The sequence below is a fragment of the Schistocerca americana genome, chromosome 5, assembly GCF_021461395.2.
Source record: "Schistocerca americana isolate TAMUIC-IGC-003095 chromosome 5, iqSchAmer2.1, whole genome shotgun sequence".
Taxonomy (NCBI): domain Eukaryota; kingdom Metazoa; phylum Arthropoda; class Insecta; order Orthoptera; family Acrididae; genus Schistocerca; species Schistocerca americana.
The window spans coordinates 479,889,808-479,917,190 of NC_060123.1; the positions used below are offsets into that span (position 1 = coordinate 479,889,808).

Consider the following 27,383-nt stretch of genomic DNA (forward strand, 5'->3'; position numbering starts at 1 on the left):
GTTCATGCGACCCAGAATATATTAGATACAGGCTTCCCGGTAGATGCTATTTTCCTTGACTTCCGGAAGGCGTTCGATACAGTTCCGCACTGTCGCCTGATAAACAAAGTAAGAGCCTACGGAATATCAGACCCGCTGTATGGCTGGATTGAAGACTTTTTGGCAAACAGAACACAGCATGTTGTTATCAATGGAGAGACGTCTACAGACGTTAAAGTAACCTCTGGCGTACCACAGGGGAGTGTTATGGGACCATTGCTTTTCACAATATATATAAATGACCTAGTAGATAGTGTCTGAAGTTCCATGCGGCTCTTCGCGGATGATGCTGTAGTATACAGAGAAGTTGCAGCATTATAAAATTGTAGCGAAATGCAGGAAGATCTGCAGCGGATAGGCACTTGGTGCAGGGAGTGGCAACTGACCCTTTACATAGACAAATGTAATGTATTGCGAATACATAGAATGAAGGATCCTTTATTGTATGATTATATGATAGCGGATCAAACACAGGTAGCAGTTACTTCTGTGAAATATCTGGGAGTATGCGTGCGGAACGATTTGAAGTGGAATGATCATATAAAATTAATTGTTGGTAAGGCGGGTACCAGGTTGAGATTCATTGGGAGAGTCCTTAGAAAATGTAGTCCATCAACAAAGGAGGTGGCATACAAAACACTCGTTCGACCTATACTTGAGTATTGCTCATCAGTGTGGGATCCATACCAGATCGGGTTGACGGAGGAGATAGAGAAGATCCAAAGAAGATCGGCGCGTTTCGTCACAGGGTTATTTGGTAACCGTGATAGCGTTACGGAGATGTTAAGCAAACTCAAGTGGCAGACTCTGCGAGAGAGGCGCTCTGCATCGCGGTGTAGCTTGCTCGCCAGGTTTCGAGAGGGTGCGTTTCTTGATGAGGTATCAAATATATTGCTTCCCCCTACTTATACCTCCCGAGGAGATCACGAATGTAAAATTAGAGAGATTCGAGCGGGCACCGAGGCTTTCAGACAGTCTTTCTTCCCGCGTACCGTACGCGACTGGAACAGAAAAAGGAGGTAATGACAGTGGCAAGTAGGGTGCCCTCCGCCACACACCGTTGGGTGACTTGCAGAGTATAAATGTAGATGTAGATGTAGATGGAGTGCTGTACTGAGGAGAGGTATCGATGTCGATCGGTAAGGCCTGGCACGAAGTCGGAATTCCAAAACAGCACAAAAGTTTTCTATAGGATTGAAGTCAGTACTCAGTGCAGGCCAATCCATTACAGGGATTTTACTGTCGTATAACCACTCCGACGCAGGCCGTGCATTATGAACAGGTGCTCGATTGTGTTGAAAGGTGCAAACGCCATCCCCGAATTGCTCTTCAACAGTGGAAAGCAAGAAGGTGCTTAAAACATCTGTGTAGGCCTTTGATGTGATAGTGCCACGCAAAACAACAAGAGATGCAAGCCCCCTTAACGAAAAACACGACCACGCCGTAACACAACCGCATCCGAATTTTACTGTTGGCACTACACATGGTGGCACATGTTGTCCACCAGGAATTCGCCATACCCACATCCTGCCATCGGATCGCCACATTCTTTACCGTGATTTGTCACTCCACACTACGTTTTTCCACTGATCAATCATTCAATGTTTACGCTCCTTACACCAAGCGAGGCATCTTTCGGCATTTGCCGGCAGGCAGGCCGGCCGGAGTGGCCGTGCGGTTCCAGTTGCTACAGTCTGGAGCCGCGCGACCGCTACGGTCGCAGGTTCGAATCCTGCCTCGGGCATGGATGTGTGTGATGTCCTTAGGTTAGTTAGGTTTAAGTAGTTCTAAATTCTAGGGGACTGATGACCTCAGCAGTTAAGTCCCATAGTGCTCAGAGCCATTTGAACCATTTACCGGCATGTTGTGTGTTTTATGAGCAGACCCTCGACCATGAAATTCAAGTTTTTCCACCTCCCGCCTGTCATAATACTTGCACAGGATCTTGATCCAGTTGGAATTCCTGTGTGGTGGTCTGGAGAGTTCTCTGCCTATTACACATTACGAGCGTCTTCAATTGTCGGCGGTCGCTGTCAGCCAACAGACGAGGTCGGCTGTACGTTTTTCAGCTGTAAGTATCCCTTCACGTTTCCACTTCACTATCAAATCGGAAACTTGAACCTAGGGATGCTTAGGAGTGTGGAAATCTCGGGTACAGACGTATGACACAAGTGACACCCAATCACCTGACCACGTTCGAAGTGCATGATTTCCGCGGAGCGACCCATTCTGCTCTCTCCCGATGTCCAATGACTACTGAGGCCACTGATATGAAGTACCTGGCATTAGGTGGCAGAACAAAGCACCTAATACGAAAAACGCATGTTTAGGAAGGTGTCCGGATACTTTTGTTCACGTAGTCTGTTTTGGAACCTTTGGGTTGCGTAATTCCAGTCTATGAAGCTTTAAGAGATATGGTATATCGAAGAAAACCCATGCACTCCGGTATCGTTTGCTAGATTTACGAAATATGTTTTATCTTTATCGACACACAGTTCCTTCCAAACTTTCATATTTTTCCACCAGTATCACATGTCACAGGTGAAACATATGTTCCCGATTCCTCAGCTGCCATAATGACGCTCTGAAACATACTATTAGTGATAATTATGTTGAAATCGTAATAAACAGGCTGCTTCAAATGCCTACACAACCCACGGATTATGCAAACCTGAATATTCGAATGTGGATCAACCATTATGTCCTGCGACGAATCTTAACAAACGCTGTTGTCAACATTCATTTCTGTAACATTTTGGTAGTAAAAGCGTTTGACTTAGGCAGCAGTAGGATACGTTGGAGAACACCCGCCCTACGTTTAAAATTCTTCGTCTTTTTCTGATGTGTTGCTCAGCATGACTATGGCGTTTTAGTTTTCGCAAATAAGCATGTGCTTTTCATGGTAGAACTGTTAAGGTCAATGCATAGGCAATTTCCTCCGAATTTACGCTTTCGTTTTCGTTCATCATTCACCAGTTCTGTGCCAGTGTAAAATATTTTTACGACACATTACTTACACCTTTGTGCAGTTTGGTTTTTTCTTTGGCGTCAGGTGATATTTTCGTCACTTTAACGAAAGAGCGCGGCGAAGAACATTAGTTTTACATCGTGAGGCTACATTACTTCTTTTAGTGCTACTTCGTTTTGTGGAGTTCTTTAACAGTTCAATCTCAGCTCTCAGTTCCTTAATTTCTAACTCATGCACTATTTCACTGAGTCAGGAATGTGATCTGTAGCAGTGTTCTGGACGATTTTTCTTTTTTTTTTTTCGGTGACAAAGTTTCTCAAACGATCAAAGCTCGTTTTTACAAACTTCTTGCTTTTCAGTGTTGTGCACGACTTCCAAATCACTAAGGAATGACTGGTCCCTTTAATCCCCACAAACCAACCAACTAAGAAATGAATTTACCTTCATTCTGTCAGGACTTATTTACCAAGTACTATACAAGCACCTTAACTTCTCTTTACTAAGCAAATAAATAATAGACCAAAGCGATGAAATATCAGTGACATAAATTACTACAAAAGCTTATTTCAATGAGATTTAGAATTGAAAATTCAGGAGATTAACATTTTCGAGCTGACCACCTTCAGAATACAAGGCATGTAACTTACCAACTGTGCTAAACAGCCGCAACGATCTGAGGTGTTACTGTTAGGGCTACACAACATCACGCAAAATATCTATGTGTAAGTGTGGAATAGTTTACACATCTTGAAAATACGAAGAAATAACACGAGAAATGAAGGTATAATACACATGACCAAAAGGTAATAAATTAGAACAACGTTATTTCCTACACGATGTAGCGAGTAATTCAATGTCGTAGAGTAACTCAGTACCGCGTGAAAAAAGTATAAAATTTATGTGAGTTAATTACTTTCAGGTTACTTTTGAGCTGTACTTATTTCGAGTGTTGTTTAAGTACTGACTTCTTTCCTTTTCGCTTGCATCCCAGCGTTCTATAATTTGTCCCCGTGCCACTTTAGAAAGTTCGCGCAAGGGATTGCTGTAGATGGCAGCTTCTTTCTAGAATGTAACCCTAGAAGGTCGTTTATCAAATCTTGTTGATAACCTCCAGGTCGAAAACTAACTGAACAGTCATGTGCAGTTTTCTCATGCATTTAGTCCGCACGTTTGCATCGAAGTAACCGCTCATGTTGCAAGTGCTTATCTTTGGGAAAACCATAATAAATAACGTTCGTTGTCCATCGGTCAAAATTAATAGATAGTACCAAGACGCAATTACACTGGCCCTTGCTCATCATTGAGAACTAACGAATTATTCGTTTTAGATGCACAACACGATTTCCGTCCTCTGTTGAATGTATGGTCCCGAAAGTCCTCATAGTAAAGTCAAGGCTCGCAATGGCGTCTGGGAAATTTTTGCTTGTCAGGGGCCGGAATCGCCCACCTTCTTATTTCATGTACCTTGGATAAACCGGAAAAGAAAGGAATCTAAGCATTCGAAATGTATTTCACGATGATGCTGAACATGACCGACAGATGCAAAGACGTTCTTCGCAGAATCAACGAGGGAAAAATGAGAAATACTAATTTGTAGAAGGGACAGGACTGAAGCCGTGTTTTATGACATCTGTGAGTAAGTTGCATGGCACTGTAAGCATCCATTAAGAACAAATATTGCAATGGCAGACAGAGATTGCAATACATACAACAAATAACTTAAGAGGTATGGAACAAGTGCTGTTGCGAGTTGAAGAGACTGTTAACAGGGGGGTATCATGAGATGCCGCGTCAAGTAATACAGAAAACTGAAGAAAAAAAGTTACGTAACGCAGCTGTTGATAGCAGGTTCAAAAACTTTTGGCAAGCTTTACCCAGGAAAACCTATAACAACATGAAAATTAATTCTAAAGCCAAAGATACAGTGTTTGGAGCAATGCGTTGAACGGAACAAGAACAATGAATAACGAATCAACAGCCAAAACACATTAGATAAGGTACTGGAAAGAGTAATCGGTAAATGTATGTCCAAAAAGTGGGGCAATCTGTTAGGATATGACTACATCTACGATCTCACCTATATACGACTGACTCACCAAAACCGTTAATTTACGAAACACAGGTTTTAAGTTTGTCATGGAGCTACTAATAATGAAAGTGCTTATTGTCAGTGCTGAAGGTCATACTGAGTGAAAGACATATTCCTTGTGTCTGAGATAGCTGTGTTATATTTTTCTACACTTACTTATTTAACAAGTATAAGGTAAATGAACATTCATCTTGATCGAAAATAGATGTACAGTGTGCTTGTAAAGTATTTGATTAATAGTATAATGATATAATGTCCCAACGGCTTTGCCGCAGTTGTAACACCGGTTCCCGTCAGATCACCGAAGTTGCGCTGTCGGGCTGAGCTAGCATTTGGCTGGGTGACCATGCGGTCTGCCGAGCGCTGTTGGCAAGCGGGCTGCACTCAGCCCTTGTGAGGCAAACTGAGGAGCTACTTGATTGAGATGTAGCGGCTCCGGTCTCGGAAACTGACCTACGGCCGGGAGAGCGGAGTGCTGACCACATGCCCCTCCATATCCGCATCCAGTGAAGCCTATGGGCTGGGGATGACACGGCGGCCAGTCCGTACCTTTGGGCCTTCATGCCCTGTGCGGGAGGAGTTTAGCTTTTTTATATAATGATATAACTCAAACCAGCAAACAAAATATCAATATTTACATCCCACACATTTTTCACTGAGCACAATGCACTTGTGGGCACATTCATAAATCTACTGGAAACTGTGGATGGGGCTTCGAAGCGCTGCTGTATACTTTCATCCACGTTATGACTACGACTCTCTAACCTGTCATTCTCTAGTCCAGTCCAGTTTCCACCAGAATGTGACAGAGTTGGCAGGAATGTGAGATTTTGAGTACAATTGTCAATGAAATCTCAAATAGTTTCGCGACTTCTTCATTATCAGTCAATTTCTATTACACACAGCTACGCATCTCACTCCTACTTGAATTCTTGAGTATGACGACAGTAGCATTGTTCTTTTTAACCCCACATTCCTTCAATATCAATGTGAGGAATACACAATGAATTTTTGAGGCATCTGCTTGTCACAGCGCCAGTGCAGGAACCAATGGTAAAAACGTTTCCTGTTCGTGTCTTTTGTTCAAAAGTGCACAGTTCCCCGCCTCTGCTTTTTGTGATTTGTAACAAAAGGTTTGACGTTGCTTCATTGCTCTATGATTCGAGGATTGAAATTCGTTACATCTAGTTGACTGTCACAGATAAAATTTATGACGCATAGTATCTTTCAAGATACGCGGCGATTCTTTACAGGTGTCCGTCCTCTATCGAATTCACACACAGTGTGTGCACAATTCGCCATTTACACTCTTAACCATGAAAATTGAAACATCAGGATATCAAATAATACAATTTTACTCACTGTGCTTATATAATGAGAATAACATACACTCTAAGGCAAAAAAAAAAAAACCGTACTGCGAAAGAATTATCCAAATAGGACGGAAATCGATAGACTTGACATACATTTATGGCCAAACAAATTACTACAGCTTCAGAAAATTTCATTATTTATACAAGAGCGTCCAAACTGGGCAAGTGAATAACGCGTTGGTCCATCTCTGGCCCTGTAAGTATTTGGCTTGGAATTGATTGACAGACGGGCTGGATGTTCCCCTGAGGGACATCGTCCCAAATTCTATCCGACAGACGCGATAGATCGTCAAAGTCAGGAGCTGCTTGGAGAGGCCCGAGCACAATGAAGTAAACGTTCTCGATTCGGCCACCTTTCTGGCAAGCACGAAGATTGACTGTGGAACTGTCTCCACCTGCAGGACGGTATTGTCTTGCTTTAATACACTCCTGGAAATTGAAATAAGAACACCGTGAATTCATTGTCCCAGGAAGGGGAAACTTTATTGACACATTCCTGGGGTCAGATACATCACATGATCACACTGACAGAACCACAGGCACATAGACACAGGCAACAGAGCATGCACAATGTCGGCACTAGTACAGTGTATATCCACCTTTCGCAGCAATGCAGGCTGCTATTCTCCCATGGAGACGATCGTAGAGATGCTGGATGTAGTCCTGTGGAACGGCTTGCCATGCCATTTCCACCTAGCGCCTCAGTTGGACCAGCGTTCGTGCTGGACGTGCAGACCGCGTGAGACGACGCTTCATCCAGTCCCAAACATGCTCAATGGGGGACAGATCCGGAGATCTTGCTGGCCAGGGTAGTTGACTTACACCTTCTAGAGCACGTTGGGTGGCACGGGATACATGCGGACGTGCATTGTCCTGTTGGAACAGCAAGTTCCCTTGCCGGTCTAGGAATGGTAGAACGATGGGTTCGATGACGGTTTGGATGTACCGTGCACTATTCAGTGTCCCCTCGACGATCACCAGTGGTGTACGGCCAGTGTAGGAGATCGCTCCCCACACCATGATGCCTGGTGTTGGCCCTGTGTGCCTCGGTCGTATGCAGTCCTGATTGTGGCGCTCACCTGCACGGCGCCAAAAACGCATACGACCATCATTGGCACCAAGGCAGAAGCGACTCTCATCGCTGAAGACGACACGTCTCCATTCGTCCCTCCATTCACGCCTGTCGCGACACCACTGGAGGCGGGCTGCACGATGTTGGGGTGTGAGCGGAAGACGGCCTAACGGTGTGCGGGACCGTAGCCCAGCTTCATGGAGACGGTTGCGAATGGTCCTCGCCGATACCCCAGGAGCAACAGTGTCCCTAATTTGCTGGGAAGTGGCGCTGCGGTCCCCTACGGCACTGCGTAGGATCCTACGGTCTTGGCGTGCATCCGTGCGTCGCTGCGGTCCGGTCCCAGGTCGACGGGCACGTGCACCTTCCGCCGACCACTGGCGACAACATCGATGTACTGTGGAGACCTCACGCCCCACGTGTTGAGCAATTCGGCGGTACGTCCACCCGGCCTCCCGCATGCCCACTATACGCCCTCGCTCAAAGTCCGTCAACTGCACATACGGTTCACGTCCACGCTGTCGCGGCATGCTACCAGTGTTAAAGACTGCGATGGAGCTCCGTATGCCACGGCAAACTGGCTGACACTGACGGCGGCGGTGCACAAATGCTGCGCAGCTAGCGCCATTCGACGGCCAACACCGCGGTTCCTGGTGTGTCCGCTGTGCCGTGCGTGTGATCATTGCTTGTACAGCCCTCGTGCAGTGTCCGGAGCAAGTATGGTGGGTCTGACACACCGGTGTCAATGTGTTCTTTTTTCCATTTCCAGGAGTGTATAAGCCCAGGATGGCTTGCCATGAACTGAAACAAAGGGGGGCGTAGAATATGGTCGAGGAACCACTGTGCTGGATAACAACCAAAGGAATCCTGCTATCAAATGAGATGGCACCCCAGACCATCATTCCTTGTTGTCGGGCTGTACAGCGGCTGCGGCGTCTTCGCTGCTCATCCTTCCCTAGGATCATATTGACTGAAGCTGAATTGCCTTCAGTGCTGAGTCCCGCTCCGCAATGAGCCCCGATGAAAACGTGTCGAAAATACCCCGGACAGCTGTGGGATGCTAGTCTGACGTCTCCGCCATATGGCCTGACAACCAAGAATGAAAGTCTGGGGTCTCATTTCATTTCATAGCCAAACCACTTTCGTTGTCATCTATGCCAACCTTACTCCACACCGTTTTCTCGACGATGTTTTACGCCCTGTTTTGTTGTACCTCATGGAAAACCATTCTGTGCTTTCATTTTTTCACCATGATAACGCCCCCGAACCCCCACCCCCCACCCCCCACCCCCACCACCCCCCTGGAGAAATACAATCAAAAATGGTTCAAATGGCTCTGAGCACTATGGGACTTAACATCTGAGGTCATCAGTCCCCTAGAACTTAGAACTACTTAAACCTAACTAACCTAAGGACGACACACACACCCATGCCCGAGGCAGGATTCGAACCTGCGACCGTTGCGGTCACGCGGTTCCAGGCTGAAGCGCCTAGAACCGCTCGGCCACGCCGGCCGGCTGAAATACAATCGGCGAGAGTTTCTTCTATTTGTGTTCGTGCTTGCCAAATCCTACCTGGGCCAGTACGATCACCAAATCTTACCATAATTGAAATTTGTGGAGCATTGTGGGCAGGGCCCTCTAACTAGCTCAGGATTTTGACGATCTATCGCGTCAGTTAGATAGAATTTGACACGATATTCTTAAGAGGGATATTGTAAAGGTACTTGAATTACGTAACCATTACGGCACCTCACTTCAACCTCTGGATACCAGCAATATTCTACTGTGTTTCTGTAAAATAGTTAACATATTTCTGTGACAACATTCAGATTTGATTTCATTAATGTAGTGGTATTTCGATACATCGATATTTATATATTACAATGATGTTAATCTTATGTGTATTCTTTCTTATGTCACTATGATCTTAGAAGTACTTGTGACTCTGATTTTTGGGCGCGTAAGCGGTTATTGGAGAGTCAAGCTTTGGCCGCCATGTTAAAAAGACGAAAATTGTAGTCGGTTTATGAAATGTGAACTTTAACAGTGAGGTTTTGGAACGAGTTATGTGATATTGCAACAAAAGTAACAAAAAAGAAGTGTAACTTAAATTCGGAGTGCTGATTACTTTTTTTAAAATCACCATTGTCCTAACTTGCAAAAGTTTAATCTTCAAGAATGTTTTATGAAACACATCTATAAAACTTTTCAATATCGCAGAATAACTCCTAGGCCTCTTTGCATCCGAGCTTGGAATCATCACTATCTAGATTTTCGAAGATTGAGCCATGAGTTCAGAACTAGACCAGCGTGGGAAACACGAAACGATGAGAGCCTAGTTTCTCCATTATTTCAAGAAATGACTTTATTAACCGTGCTCTAATGACACCTGCCACAAAATATAACTTTGTTGTTGCCCGAAAATGCAACATCTAGCAGCGTGAGCTACACTACAATCATAATTAATTTTTGACCTTTGTTGTGGTAGGGTTGTTAAAAAATGGGTCTGAGCACTATGGGACTCAACTGCTGAGGTCATTAGTCCCCTAGAACTTAGAACTAGTTAAACCTAACTAACCTAAGGACATCACAAACATCCATGCCCGAGGCAGGATTCGAACCTGCGACCGTAGCGGTCTTGCGGTTCCAGACTGCAGCGCCTTTAACCGCACGGCCACTCCGGCCGGCTAGGGTTGTTAGAACAACTCTTTCAGTCAAAGCCAAGGCCAGTAACTGCTTTCATAAGGGCCAGGGGTAGGCCAACACGTTATTAACTTGATCAGTTTCTGAGGTTCTTCCCTTGAATAAATAATCCATTTTTTATGAAATTGTAATCATTTGTTGGTCTGTGTATGTACGCCACATCTACCGATTTCCGTCCCAGTGGGGCAATTCCTTCATGATGCGTCCGTTTTTATCTTACAGAGTGAATTAGTAAATCTGTTGGGTATCTAAGGTGCTACTTTTAGTACAAAGATATGCCACTTCTTTGTGAAACAGTGACTCTAAGCGGGCTGCGCACTGTTTCGAACTGAACTTTTATGGCACATGTAAATATGTTATTCAGTTCTATACGAGAGCACACCAGTCGTAGTGGTTGGCCAGTAGCGGTGCATCAGTCTCTGCAGCAACCAAATAACGGATGGTTTCTGTGGGTGAGAGGTATGGTTTAGGTGCTGGCCAGGACGACACTCAAAGACGCTCTGTATCAGGTCAGGTTGGGACAGCACGGACTGCTTGCTGTTTTGTTATCTTGTCGAAACATCTAGAAAAGAGGGCACAACTATCGGCCTTCATACATTATAAATGTTACAGCTGCCGTCCAGATTAGCAGAAATGCGAACCATATGTGATTATGTTGTATAAATAATGACACACCATGCGACTATGTCTTGTTCCGATGATGAAGGATGGAATCTGGTAAATTTCTTCCTCCTCGAATTATGGACAAAATGATGCATCAATCGTGATGCTGTACCCAGAAACGGGAATTGTCTAATTAGACTTATCTTTTGGCAAAAATGCCCACCTCTTGACTCAAGGTACGTGACGTGGCTGTATGGTTGTGCATGGCAGAGTGTTAGTCTTATAGGACTGTTGATGTTCTATGTGGCACAGTGTATGGGCCACCTGAACCCATCTACTCCATATTCGCAAGGCAATAGTGAGATCCTGACTAACAAGTGCAGCAATATCTCCACCCGCCACAACATAAGATGTGGAACTTTTCCATTCAAACGATTCACATTTAACCCAATGGGAAACGAGACAATCAGTTCATGTTTCGTAGATCAAGGTTGGCTGCTGATGGATTCACAATCACACCCACTCTTTCGTTTCTTCGTCTGATTGAAACCGACGTCCTGGCATGTCTTTCTTCAGCTCGGCATAGATGTGAAAATCACACCGTGAAAAATCCGGACTGTACCGAGAATTCTGAATATTTCCCAACGAAAATCATTCATGTGTAGCCACTATCTGATCGGCAGTGCACTGGTGGGCGCTATCGTGCAACAAGATGACTCCGTCCAATAGCATCCTGCTTCTTTTGTCTCGATGGCGGGTTGCAGTGTCCGCAGAGCGTCTTGTTAGCTCTGCACATTCACTGATGTTCCACTCTCGAGAAGCTCGCCGAGCAGAGGGCCCCTGTCACCGAAGAAGAATGAATCACTACCTTACCGGAACTTGTGTCAACGCCTTTGGATTTATATTATTATTGAATAATCAACTTAGCTAAGATCGCTAGCAATTCTTTTAATTGCTATCTGTTTTCGACAGATCTACACTGTTATCATCGGATCTTTTATATTATTAGTTGCTCATGTTTCTTACGCCAAAGTGAAGTCACATATTGTAACAAGCACGTACAACTAATAATGTTACAAGATTCAACAACGACAGTGCAGATCTGCCGGAAACGGTCACAGTAGTAAAAAGAATTACTAACGATCTTGGTTAATTTGATTCTTCAAGAACAACATAATTTTCAGATCGCCCCCAAACTGAAACAATGTCAAACATATATTGTTATGGATTTCTTTAGTTGGGAGATGTGGGATGTTTCCAGTGTTGGCTTTGCCGTTTGTCCTCGGGTTTGAAATGGTGGCACCAAATGTCATGATAACCTTCGACTGCAGGTACGCTCTGCTCTTCAAGTTTCTCGATCGCGGATCCACAAGCACTGTGCATCGCTATGAAGACACTTTGCGCAAATTACAACGAGCCATCAAGTCAAAACTCATAGGAATGCTTCCCGATGAAATCATCCTTCTGCCCCATCCCCCTTCAGCCATTCAGACGAAAGCTATTATTCGCGCAAACAAAGTTGACACTCGGCGCGATGGCTGATGGGAGCGACTGTGAATCGGAAATGCTTTTACGGTCGCTCCCATTAGCCACAGCGCCGATTGTCAACTTCGACCGCCCGTGTAGTACTCTTCAGCAAATTTGTTGGGAAACACTGTAACATCCTCCTTACAACTCAGATCTTTCAGTGTGACTTTCACATCTTTGACGAGTTGAAGAAGGCCTTGTGTGCACGCCAGATTCAGTAGGATAAAGATATTGTAGAGTCGGTGCGTTTGTGGACCCGTCAGCGGCCGAACTCGTTCTACGAAACGAGAGTTGACCCTCTCGTCCTCCACTGTGATAAATATCTTAACGTACATGGTGATTACTTTGAATCGAACTATTCCATGGTCGCGTTGTGGCGGGTGTTCGATTTTCATTTGACAGCCCCTCGTATGTTTACCCTTCTTATGCAAGTCATAATGCAAACACAATCAAAAACAACAATGGAACGCCATTTTCTGGCGAAGAAACTCAGAAAAGTTGGTGTGTTGCACCTAACTACTTTGGCGATTGCGCTGAAATGGCAATAATTTTTATATCTAGATATCTAGATTTATATTTAGTGGAGCTAAACTTCTTACTGTTGTTATTTATAGATCCCCAGACTCCGATTTCACAACATTTTTGCTAAAGCTAGAGGAGGTTCTTGCTTCACTTTATAGGAAATACAAAAAGTTAGTTATATGTGGTGACTTCAGTATTAATTGTATAAGTGATTGTGCAAGGAAAAGGATGCTGGTAGACCTCCTTAATTCATATAATCTTATGCAAACCGTATTCTTTCCAACGAGAGTGCAAGGGAACAGTAGAACAACCATAGACAATATTTTTGTTCATTCGTCATTATTAGAAGGGCATTCTGTTAGCAAAAAGGTGAATGGCCTTTCAGATCATGATGCACAAATTTTAAGTCTAAAAGATTTTTGTGCTGCAACACATGTTAAATATAGTTACCAACTTTTTAGGAAAGCTGATCCAGTTGCTGTACAGACTTTTGTAAACCTTATCAAGGAACAAGAGTGGCAAGATGTTTATAGTGCTGATACAGTAGACGATAAATATAATGCTTTCCTCAAGACTTTTCTCGTGCTCTTTGAAAGTTGTTTTCCGTTAGAACGTTCAAAACAGGGTACTTGCACAAACAGGCAGCCTGGGCGGCTGACTAAAGGGATAAGAATATCTTGTAGAACAAAGTGGCAATTATATCAAAACGTTAGAAACAGTCAAAATCTGAATACAGCAGCCCATTACAAACAGTATTGTAAGGTGCTCAAAAAAGTTATTAGGAAGGCAAAAAGTATGTGGTATGCAGATAGAATAGCTAAGTCTCAGGATAAAATTAAAACCATATGGTCAGTCGTAAAGGAAGTGGCTGGTCTGCAGAGACAGGTCGAGAATATAGAATCAGTGCGTAGTGGGGATGTCTGTGTTACTGATAAGTCGCATATATGTACAGTACTTAATAATCACTTTCTGAATATAGCAGGTGAACTAAATAGAAACCTAGTCCCAACAGGGAATCATATAGCGCTCTTAGAAAAAAGTGTTCCGAGACTGTTACCTGAAATGCTCCTCCATGATACTGACAAGAGGGAGATTGAGTTAATAATTAAATCACTAAAGACCAAGAACTCTCATGGATATGACGGGGTATCTAGCAGAATACTGAAGTATTGTTCCACGTATGTTAGCTCAGTACTTAGCCATATCTGTAACTTTTCCTTTAGGAGTGGTCGGTTTCCTGACCGATTAAAGTACTCGGTAGTGAAGCCACTTTATAAAAAGGGAGACAGGGATAATGTTGACAATATAGACCTATTTCTATGCCATCGGTGTTTGCTAAAGTTATCGAGAGGGTTGTATATACAAGGTTACTGCAGCATTTAAATTCACATAATTTGCTGTCAAATGTACAGTTTGGTTTTAGAAATGGCTTAACAACTGAAAATGCTATAGTCTCTTTTCTCTGTGAGGTTTTGGACGGATTAAATAAAAGGTTGCGAACGTTAGGTGTTTTCTTTGATTTAACGAAGGCTTTTGACTGTTGACCACAAAATATTACTGCAGAAGTTGGAACATTAAGGAGTAAGGGGAGTAGCTTACAATTGGTTCGCCTCCTACTTTAAGAACAGAAAGCAGAAGGTAATCCTCCGCAATATTGAGAGTGGTAATGATGTTCAGTCCCAATGGGGCACTGTTAAATGGGGCGTTCCCCAAGGGTCGGTGCTGGGGCCACTGCTGTTTCTTATTTATGTAAATGATATGCCTTCTAGTATTAGAGGTGATTCAAAAATATTTCTGTTTGCTGATGACACCACCTTGGTAGTGAAGGATCTTGTGTGTAATATTGAAACATTATCAAATAATGTAGTTCATGATATAAGTTCGTGGCTTGTGGAAAATAATTTGATGCTAAATCACAGTAAGACTCAGTTTTTACAGTTTCTAACCCACAATTCAACGAGAACTGACATTTTAATCAGACAGAATGGGCATGTTATAAGCGAGACGGAACAGTTCAAGTTCCTAGGCGTACGGATAGATAGTAAGCTGTTGTGGAAAGCCCATGTTCAGGATCTTGTTCAGAAACTAAATGCCGCTTTATTTACCATTAGAACAGTATCTGAAATGAGTGACATTTCAACACGAAAAGTAGTATACTTCGCATATTTTCATACGCTTATGTCATATGGTATTATTTTTTGGGGTAATTCTTCTGATTCAAAAAGGGTATTTTTGGCTCAAAAACGGGCTGTTCGAGCTATGTATGGTGTAAGTTCGAAAACCTCTTGTCGACCCCTATTCAATAGTCTGGGAATTTTGACATTGCCCTCACAGTATGTATTTTCTTTAATGTCGTTTGATGTTAGCAATATTAGCTTATTCCCAAGAGTTAGCAGCTTTCACTCAGTTAATACTAGGCAGAAATCAAATCTGCATGTGGAATGCACTTCCTTGACTCTTGTGCAGAAAGGAGTGCAGTATTCTGCTGCATCCATTTTCAATATGCTACCACAAGAACTCAAAAATCTTAGCAGTAGCCCAAACACTTTTAAGTCTAAACTGAAGAGTTTTCTCATGGCTCACTCCTTCTATTCTGTCGAGGAGCTCCTGAAAGAGCTAAAAAATTAAGCAAATTCCAGTGTTACATTCTTGATTTTCTTTATTTAAACTAACGACTTGTCGCCTGAATATGTTTCTTATATTTCATTTTATCTGTTTCTACAATCGTGTTATAATTTCATGTGTTGACTCGTTTCATGACCATGGAGACTTCTCCTAAATGTGGTCCCACGGAACAATAAATAAATAAATAAATATACTGCACGTTATGCCAATTTAACTTTTGTTACTTTGCAGTTTTCCTGGCCAGGAGTGCACATATAGTTTAACCCACGTAGCCTTCCCGACGATGTACGTGCTACTATAGAAAAGAAATAAAGCTGAAATTTACCATGAGTCTGGCCGGCGTGAGGATGCGCCGGCAGGCGATGGGGTGTATGATGGCGACGTAGCGCTCGGTGCAGATCACCACCAGGATGAGAATGGACGCCGTGTAGCTCAGAGTGTGGACGAATACCGTCATCTTGCACATAGCCTCACCGAGCAGCCAGCTGCAACAGATCCACACAGTTGCTTGCAGGGTACACCAAAAAATGGGAAGAAATTACACTACCTGAAGCATACTCCTTAAGGGGAGGTTTACTATCTTTTGGTTCAAAAAATCTGTTTTTTTAAATTGAATTTTTGGATCCATAAAAGTGTTTGAATCCACCCCTGAAACGGTTTTTCCGAATATGGAACGGAAATGTTTGTTATTCGCGGTTGATCAAAAAAATGCACCTGCCTGAAATCGACCTTTTTCTCGCACCAGTTTTTTCTTTCGGAGGACGCTTTATCGTATCGGTGCCTAGGGGGAAACACACAAAATTCAACTAAAGATTTGAGCGCGTGTGTGTGGAAGTTATCCCCCAACCATTTGCATTCTGGTGCGAAGACTGTCGTGATTGCGACTTCCCTGGCAGTGAGGAGCTTCAGAGAAGGGTATTCCGCAATTCTGAAGACCACGACAACGATGGACGCCAGCCTGTGACTCTATTCGACGCAGTTCGGCAAGCATTCGGACGTCCACTGGATTCAAGCGGCCGAAAACCGCTTGTCACCGGCCGTACGAGCGGCTCTGTAGCAGCGCAGGATGGCCCAGATCCAGCAAACTCCCTCTGTGAGGAAGAGGTAGGACTAGCTGATGAACCCGGAATAGCAGATTGAACGTAAGTTGCATAATATTGAATTTATATGTAGTCAAAACTTCAAACGCGTTTTTCTCTAACTGACTTTTTTGTATCGCGCGGTATAGTAACTTCAAATCTGCTGAATCGATTAACATGATTCTTTGTTTTCGCGAAACTAACTAAATTGTCTAGGAGTTGTACCACTTTTATTCCGATATAAATATTTTTACTTGGCCGACGAAGTAGAAAAAACGATGAAAAAAAACCCAATTTTTTTCAAATGGGCGCCATTTTGTTTTCTATGGTCCAAATAACTTAAGCGAGGTACAACTCCTAAAAATTTTTGTATACTTCGCTAACCTGAACTCAATTTTGATTTCAGACGAGCCGGCTGACCTGTGAAATACCGCTCGTGGAGGTCTACATTGATATTTTGGTTTCGTTCCGACGGCACTTCCGCCTTTGCTCTTCGACGTTTCCAGTCGAAAAAATTCCAGTTTGCAGAGGAAATATCAATAAACATTTTGACCTAATTTGACATTGATATCTATAACAAATCCCGAGAAAAAATTCTCAAAGAACATGCTTTTTTCGGGCCAAAGATAGTACACCTCCCCTTAAATTGGCTTCTTGATGTCGGTTTTTAAATGTTAATTACCCATAAACTGCCAATCACATCAGTCAACGGCATTAAGATTCTGTCCAGTAGCGTGTACAGCTGTAATCGTCGTCGACGTACGGGTTATGCCATTTAGACCTACCACGACTCCTGTCTGGGCCGTACTTCTCTTCCACCTTCTGCTGCTGCGCGTTGCGTTGCTAAGTATTCTGGATATAAGCATGTGCTGCAGAGACTTTATCTGTTTATATCAGTAGGTAGTTGCTACATATGAGATAATCTGTACCCTTCTTTCTCTCTCATCTATTGCACCTGTTGAAGTAAAAATTTACCTACTGCATAGCACCCAAATTGCACTTCAGTTGCGTGAATATGTTTCGTTTAAACTTATACCAAAATCCAGTTTCTGTTACATATAAATGCAATTAGATTATATAACTTGGGCAATTTTATACAGTGCGGTACAATGTTCAGTGTGTAGCTGCTACCAACTTTCAAATTGATTAATTTTACTTGAGATCATTGGTGGTTTGCAGGTCATTCGGGAATATAATAGTTAAACCTTAAACAGATTCAGTGATGTTGCTGTTGTTGGTGTCGTGGTGATGGGGGTCTCCGGTCCTAAAAATATTAGCCTATGAGGCTCTGTGCGCAAGTCTGTCCTATGCAAACACCTGGTTTTCAGCATAACTACCACAATGTCCATCTACTTGTACAATTACTATAGTAATTCCATAGAATCCCTCCACAATTCCCCCTTCCCTCTCATACATACACACACATATACTACCCACCATCTTCAAATGTGTCCTATGAAGCAACACCTTGCTTCAGTCAAATTGTGACACAGATTTCACAGCTCCTCAGTGCCATTGGATACTTCATTTGTTGTACAATGCAACCAAATAACCGTCAGAATTCCAGGCTTTACAGCATTTCAGACGCTGTTTATAGTTCATATTTCGATTTCACATAAGACTACACTCCATAAAATATTGCATAAAGCTGAAACTGAAATTCAATGTTAACAAATTTATGCTTGTCAAATGGTTCAAATGGCTCTGTGCACTATGGGACTTAACTTCTGAGCTCATCAGTCCCCCACAACTTAGAACTACCTAAACCTAACTGACCTAAGGACATCACACACATCCATGGCATAGGCAGGATTCGAACCTGCGACAGTAGCGGTCGCGCGGTCGCAGCCTGTAGCGCCTAGAACAGTTCGGCCACCCCGGCCGGCTTATGTTTGTCAGGAACGCCTTTTACTATTAGCGGACTGGTTGTTATACCATCTCTACCTTTTTCGTTGTCAGTTACTTTTCCAACCAAAGCCCCAAGGAAACTGGTATAGGCATGCATACTGAAATACAGAAACATATAAACAGGCAGAATAGGGCACGATGTCGACAACGTCTACACATGGCAATATATGTCTTGCGCAGTTGTCAGATCGGTTACTGTTGCTACAATGGCAGGATATCAATATATAAGTGAGTTTTAACGTGGTGGGACTCAGCATATCCATTAGTAGCGATGAAGTGGACTTTTCCCGTACGATCATTTCACGTGTGTACAGTGAATATCAGGAATACGGTAAAACATCAAATCCCCGACACAGCTGAGGCCGGAAAAAGATCCTGCAAGTACGGGACCAACGACGACTGAAGAGAATCGTTCAGCGAGAGAGAAGATCAACTCTTCTGCAAATTGCGGCAGATTTCAACGGTGAACCATCAGAAAGTGTCAGCGTGCGAATCTCTCAACGAAACATCTTCCACATGGCTTTCAGAGCCGAAGGTCCACTCGTGTACGCTTCCTGACTGCACGACACAAAGCTTTACTCCTCGCATGGGCCCGTCAACACCGACATTGGACTGTTGATGACCGGAGACATATTGCCTAGTCGCACGAGTCTCGTTTAAAATTGGATCGAGCTGATCGACGTATACTAATATGGAGACTTCATGAATCCACGGACCCTGCGTGTCATGAGGGGACTGTTCAAGCTGGTGGAGGCTCTGTAATGGCGTGGGGCGTGTGCAGTTGAATTCATATGGGACCCCTGATACATCTAGATACGGCTCTGACTGCTGACAGGTACATAAGCATCTTGTCTGATCACCTGCTTCCATCCATATCCAATGTGCATACCAACTGTCTTGGGCAATTCCAGCACGACAAGGCGACACGTCACACGTTCAGAATTGCTACAGTGTTGCTACAGAAACAATCTTCTGAGTTTAAACACTTCCACTGGTCACCAAACACCCCAGACATGAACATTATTAATCATATCTGGGATGCCATTCAACGTGCTGTTCAGACGGTATCCCCACCCCCTCGTAGTATTACGGATGTATGGCCAGCTCTGCAGGATTCACGGTGTCAGTTCCCTCCATCACGACTTGAGATATTGATTGAGGCCATGCCACGTCGTGTTACGGCACTTCTGTATGTTCGCGGGGCCCTACATATTAGGCAGGTGTAACAGCTTCTGTGGCTCTTCAGTGTAAAACCTCATTTAATAGTTCTAATGTCTCATTTCCTTATGTCATCCGCTTGGATTCGCCTGAGTAGACCTATTACTGTCGATTACATTAGTTTTATTCATATCCCTCTGATAATCAATAGTTCGTCAAGACCTTAGACATTACGTTCCCTGATCTTCCAAGCCGTTCGTCGTTGCTGACAGTTATAAAATTTCCAGCGAAACTTATGCTTTTTTTCTTTTCTGTGAATTAAAATTTACCTTGCTGTTCAGATCCTTCTCAACTACTACTTCCATTTCATGCCATTCGTCTTTTACAACTTCTGTGTGGTTTCTGTTCAATTTGGAAATAATATTTTCTTTTCTGAATTTATCCCTGGCATCGTCAGGTCTTCAAAGAGCATATTATATGTACAAGTGTTGTAAACTTTGGTTCTCATTTTTTCAATGTATGATGAAATGTCAGTACTGCCTCAAGTGTTCGTGCATTTCTCCTGTACCCACAAATGACCACCGCTGATGTCATTTTCTAACAGTTTCTTCATTCTTCTATAAATAGTTCGTGTCCATCTTTTGTAGCCATGGTTTTTAACTGTTGGTTTGATATCATTCACATCTATCAACAGCTGCCTGATTTGGTGTTGGAATTATTGTATTCGTCTTGGAGTATGAGGTTATTTCACTAGTCTCGTACGATTTGCTCGCCCCATAAAATAGTTTCGTCATGCTTTATTTTGTCGAATATCTCAATAAATCTGAGTGAATGTGTACTTCAAGAGTGTCTTTTAGATTTTGAGTGCACCGAGGATTCAGTGTTAAGTGATGTGCTGAGAATTTCTTTTTCTGCTAATTAGATTCTTACCTTGAAAGATAAATTGATAGCCCGGACAGAACAATAAATTACATACAGCTTATGTATCGGAATCGAAAGTAATTTCCTGAACGTCACTGCTCAAAACAGGTGTACAGTACTCATGATATTTTACAATTTACCCAGACGTAGTTTCTGTTTGAGACGAAGAGATGTAGAATAGCTAAAAGTACTACGAAGGCGAAAATACCTTATGCTTACCACCACAGCCTGATTAGGCATGGGAGTCGAGCTTATCTTAAGTCCTAGAGCTTCGAGAGTTGTCAGTGATTTATTATACAGCTCGCTTCAAACGGAGTAAAAATTAAAAATTGCTCATCATGTTTCTAAATTGTTCATTCTTCTTGACGTTCTGAATCATAATCATGTTGATTACCTAAGATATTACAATCTTTGGCTAGGCGTGTAAAGTCCTATCTTCTAGCCAGCAACTAGGAGTCAGTAGGTACAAGCCACTCACAAGGCTGCATGGTCCGGTAGGTATTATTGTGAGCCCTGTTAAGCGCGTGTACTGCTTTTTTTCTGATAGTGTTCGCGACTGCGGCTTAAACGTTTTGCTGCGGACTACTGGTGTGGCACTTTGCTTTGAGGCCATTCTAATGCATCCTACTAAAAGAAAAGTGGTGAGGTCGTGGATGTATTTTGCAGCCCGCAGTAATAGGTGTTGGCGGTATTTTCTGGACCCTTGATATTCCTTCCCTTGTGTTAAAACCTAATATCCTTTGTTCAGAAAGGTACGTATTAATGGATGCACGTGACACACTATCGGTTTTTCATTAGTTCATCCATGCTTAAGGCGTATAAATGATTTCAAGATTTTCTGATTTATCTACAATTTTACTTTGTTCAGTTCTTTCCTATGTGATGGTCTTGTATGCCACGTGGAGGACGTCCACGCTGCTATAACGTTTCTTGCATGAATGGTTATGGCTTGAGGGTCAATAATCAAGAATCTAACTACAGCTTCTACGATTTATTTTCATCCCCTTGTCACTCATGAAATTAATGTTCAAATATAGGACTGATTACGTGATTTGTATTTGTTTTGCAACGTGCACTCAGTTGCCGGTACAACTTTATTCAGAATTCTGCCTTCAGCAAAAAGATATCGAATTGGAAGCAAAACTCCAATCAGCAAAAGCTTTTTCCAAACTCCAAGTTGCAGTATCTTTTGCAAATTGCAGACAGCAAGTACTTTTTCTACTCTTTGTATGCTCACCGGCTTAGAAGGTGCGGCGGAGAGATCGAGATTAGTTGCTGCTTAACAGATTATTTTCAACGGGGTTGCTGTACATCTTTATATTGCAGGTTTTATGTGGAAAAAAGTCACGCAGCCTTATAGCACGTAATCTACATGAAAGGAAGATCAGTTATAGGTTCTCTGAGTCCAATTATAAACTTCCTTTAAGGAACGGTAATTTCAAATTTCATCCGAATATTCATTTATGCCTCCATTTCTTTCCGTTGACGAAAGTCAGCACTCGATACTCATAAGTACATTATCAAATGTGGTCTCACTGCATTATAAATTGTGTCTTTCGTCAAAATTCTCGTACAGATGGGAGCATATTCGGTTTTTTTTTCTGAAGGCACGTCCTCAACTCAGTACAAGAATGGAGTAGATGATTCAGTAATTCAAATACTGTCAAAGCAGATGACACTTTATTTCTGCAAGAGGATGACGCATTTTGGCAGACTGCCACCTTCAGTTCTGTTTTAAGACAAATATGGAATATACAAAGGTACCATTATGTATGTCTAACACTAGTTTAATAAGTAACACAGTCCTACAGCACTTGACTTGCATTTTTCTTACTTCTATATTATAACTTCCACGACATTCAAACCAAGTACATATATGTATGAATGTTAAGAAAATATGTAGATTGCGTCTGAACACAAGCGGTGCTGATTCGCAAGTATTGTAGAGATTTTTTTAAATGTAAATAGTTAATGAGAATTTTAGTTATTAAAACTGCATTTCCTATTATTAATATTATTATTAACATCTTTCAGTACTAAAACAGTTCAAAAACAAAAAAAATGCACAGTAGCAATAAACTGTTTTTGTCAGTATTATGATTTTGCGGCAATTTTATTTTTATGTCGAGCAGGTTCGTTTTGTTAGTTGTATTAAGGACTTTATGTCGTTTGGAAGTGATTAGCTGAGATAATTAAATAAATTGTAGAAAATTTAAAGAAATAGCATGTGACATTTAGATAATTAATAAGCCTTGGAATCGATTTTGCAAGCAGGATCATTGCACTAAAAAACCGTGTCAATAACGAAAACTAGTAGCAATGAAAGAAGAGCAAAAGATAAGTAAAAAATAGTGTTTTGGAACGTCACCGTAAAATTATCGACGATCTAACCCTTCCCTCTTATTTATTCTCAAGACTATGAAAAATATAACACAATTAAATCATGGAGGTCAAATTTGATAATTTCGTAAACCGTAATTTTCGTCAAATTAAAATGAGAGATGGATTGGAAGCTCTACAGTCAACATTTCTGCTATGAGTTTGTCTTTTCAAACGATAACACACGAGCACAGGACATCCGTAACTTCGATTACAGGAAGTCCATGAAATCAATTAAATGAGACAGTTTGTGCCGTCTACTTGCAACTGAGCGAGCATGGGACTAGCAGACACTTGGAGGAAGTCATCACGGGATGACCTCAGTAGAGCTGTCGTTTAATAGCGAGACAAAGTTCAGTGGCAAGTTCTCCACTGCCATATGGACAACAAAGGGAATGCAAGCTCGTTACAGGACCCAAGGTGGAGCTTGGTTTGAATTCAACTGAGAAACACATTTTAAGTCTACTTTCAAACAGATCTTTTTATTTTTTTATTTTTACTTCAATAAAAGCACTTGACATGAACTAGACAGCAACATTTGTGAAGCTCATTTTGAACCTGGAGTCAAATGAGGAATAAATTTCCTTTGTTACTCAGAGAAATATCTTATTTTGATCTAAATCAGTTAGTCGATATACATAAAATTCATCAGAAGCAAAACCTTTAAACTGTTACAGTTATCATTACTCAGGAAGAACATTTAGTTTAGAGGACATCCATTCTGTTCGCCAGGAGTAAATATTTGTTTGCTTTGCGTAATATATAACAACACAGTGATGTTTTAAAAACTTCTAAAATTTGAATTTCTACGAGATTTCTTACTCATGATCCTCCACTGCATTATTTATATGTACAAAGTTATGCTCGTGTTCTATGCTCTACGTTATTCAGGGTAATGGTGGCAGGGTCCACTTTAAAATGTGATCAGCGAAGAGGGATGTAATACAGACCAAATTATCTCAGTACTCAGTTATTCTCACCAGGATACTTACACTAGCTGGCATCCAGGTCAAAGAAGTTCGTGCTATGAAAACGTTAACTACACACCGTCGATCCAAGTTTTATAGTTTTTAACTGCCAGGAACTTTGTTTATGGGGCCATCTGGTCCCTTAACGAAATGACACCGCTAGCAACTACTTATACTTTGTGAAAGGACTCTAACAGCACCGGTACTTCATCAGAAGGGGAAAACAGAAGATTCTCAAATCGACAGGATACTATGTACTGGAAATCTTTCGTAGCAGCAGTACTGAAAGCGAAAAACGGCTATCTTGTGGAATACTCTAACTGATTAACAGATTAGAACCTTCAGTAGATTGTTATCTAGTATTATTTTTCAGCATTTCATAGTTTAGGATAGGTTTCATAGTACACAGCATATTTCCGAGCATTTTCCATGAAAATTTCTGAGTGAATCTCTTCTTCCTTTATTTATCCTCCAAATATGGCTTGGGAATTGGATGACCATACCCATTATTTCTCCTTTATGGCTTAGATACGATATGTTTCCATTTGTCTGTAAAGCTCTCACCATGCTTTGGCACAAAAATGTTCCGTAAGGTTAAAAAGGAAAAGATTGGTAAAGCATAGGTAGTAACTACTGAGAGTAAGAAATCTCTATACATAGTCACTAATAAATTTTACAGTTACAGAGTACTTCGGTCAGTAGTGGTTATGTTACGGTTTCCTCTCTAACAAAAAAATTTCAGGTTCCTAAGAATTCCATCACTTTATGTGTCAGTATTCACTTCATAAAAGCTCTAATTACCTCATTCCGAAGTTAGCGAATACTGCCATCATACGACTAATTTCGAAGCAGTAGTACCTCATCTAGCAGCTTCGATACAGTAACTACCGAAAAACTAAGTAATGCCGTTATGTTGCGCTGAAAATTTTGGAACAATGAAACTGTGCAGATCAAGTATTACTTCGAATAGAACCAGGTGGGATTGACCGAGGACATCGCAAGGGTGCAAAATAGGGCAGCTCGTTTTGTATTATCGCGTAATAGGGGAGAGAGTGTGGCAGATATGACACGCGAGTTGGGATGGAAGTCATTAAAGCAAAGACATTTTTCGTCGCGGCGAGATCTATTTACCAAATTTCCGTCACCAACTTTCTCTTCCGAATGCGAAAATATTTTGTTGAGCCCAACCTACATAGGTAGGAATGATCATCAAAATAAAATAAGAGAAATCAGAGCTCGAACAGAAAGGTTTAGGTGTTCGTTTTTCCCGCCCGCTGTTCGGGAGTGGACGGTAGGGAGATAGTATGACTATGGTTCGATGAACCCTCTGCCAAGCACTTAAATGTGAATTGCAGAGTAATCATGTAGATGTAGACGTAGATGAAAAATTCACAAATAATGGTGGTTTACTCTGTAAACAATTTCATAAAATCGAGTGACAAACGTTATACACTCTAAGTCTGCATAGTTCCTAACTGTTTTTAACCAGCAGCATGTTTCTCACCTGAGTAGCTATTCACTTATATAAGCAAGTATTAAGACCCCCCACCCCCCTAATTGTTCTGATACTGGTTTCATTCGCCATTCGGTATGTGTCTCACCGTGTAACACACAATAAAACTAGAACAGAATACGGTACCAAAGTTCACCGTAACTACGCCATCCGAAATAATCTCATGAACGGCAAAGTCTGACATCTGTTCTCATCCGCCCGAAAAATCAGTTTTACATAGCGCACAATGCAGTCTGAAATGATCCCACTTCATGTACCTTAACCAGTGGCAGAAACTCTGTCCGAAATTCTGGCAATCAAGGAATGAATTATCGTCTCAGTTAGCTGAATCAGACTGGTTCACAACTACACTACGTTCGAACCTCAAATGGAAGAACACGAAAATACGAGGGTTGTAACTTTAATAGTGGCAAGTATTTATTTACATCTCGTACAAAATAGATACCTGTTTCAAAGTTTCACTGACCTTCAAAGTAGTCACCAGCAATGTATATCGCCCGTTGCCAGAGAGGTGGAGGCCGTAGGATACTCTTAACAGTGTCAGTTGTGTTGAGACTTCGAACGGCGCGGTCTACTTCCCGACGAATTTGTAGCAGTTCTGAAGCGAGTTCAACACATGAGGGCATACGTCATTGGATTACAGTAGGTTGTATAGCACTTAGCAGCCCCAGCAGTCAGACATATCAGTAATAATTGCCACTGTACGTCTTGAGCATTGTCCTGCAAAATGATGGTCAGGTCCTGTTGAACGGGTCATCACTTCTGTCTCTATGCTGTTCGTTTTTGGAACACAACCTACGACCAGCTTAGAGACAGAAGTGATGACACTTTCTGCAGGACCTGACCATCATTTTGCAGGACAATGACTGATGGGGCTGCTAAGTGCTATACCACCTATTGCACTCCCCTGATTTAAGGTCTCGTGAGTTCAACTCGATTTCTAAACTGAAGGAAACACTTAACGGTATTCGCTTCAGAACTGCTACAAATTCGTTGGGCAACAGACCGCGCCTCTCGAACTGTCAACACTTCTGGCACTGCTAAGAGTACCCTACGACTTTCACATCGTTGGCAACGGATTATACACAGTGATGGTGACTACTTCGAAGGTCAGTAAAACTTTGAAACACGTATCTATTTTGTACGAGCTGTAAATACACAGTTGCCACTATTAAAGCTCCAACCCTCGTATTATGACCAACCATTTAAAAACGTGTCGATCCATTTTTAGAAAACAATACAGCAGCTATTACGAGTGCCATGGAATCCATCTGATCTGCACAGTTCCATTTTCCACAGGTATGTGGCACATGATGTCTGTTTCCCATTAATTACGGATGTTTGCTTGTAGGTGCAGAGCTGATGCACGACAACATCTCAGAAAATTTCGTGGCCTATATCAACGTGAGTTCATGATCATGCTACCCAAACTATTATAGCTTTTTGACAAAGAGAGTTATCCTGCTGGAAAATGCCATCACCATCGGGGAAGACATCAAGGAAGAAGGGATACAAATGTTCCACAGTAATCTTCATGTAGACCACAGCAGTGATGGTACCTTCGACTTCTTCCACAGGTCCCGTGGAACACCATGTGAACGCCCCCTTCATAGCATAATACGGCCCCCACCGGCAAGCGTCCATGGCGCTGTTCGTATCTCGAGCAGCTGTTCGTCTGGATTATGCCGTATACTGCCACGATCATCGACTTCATGTGAAAGGATATGTGATCTATCCAAGCAGCAACATGTCTACACTGATCCACGATCCAACCAAGCTCACTGTGGCCGAAACTGACGATGTTGTTGGGCCACCATAGAAAGGTGTCGTCTGCTATAGAGACCCATGTACAACAGTGTGCGTCGAATAGTGTTCTACGAAACGCTTGTGCTTGTATCATCACACTGCTCCATAGTTAGAGCTGCCAGAGATCC

General features: G+C 42.2%; 1 protein-coding gene across 1 annotated transcript in view; it reads right to left on the bottom strand.

The window, feature by feature from the left end:
• LOC124616459 (trissin receptor-like) overlaps positions 1-27,383 on the bottom strand; it is an 87,269-nt gene that overhangs the window by 23,850 nt on the left and 36,036 nt on the right. Inside the window, exon 3 of the mRNA XM_047144768.1 lies at positions 15,849-16,008. Coding sequence (XP_047000724.1) covers positions 15,849-16,008 — 160 coding nt within the window. The remainder of the gene's footprint in view (positions 1-15,848; positions 16,009-27,383) is intronic.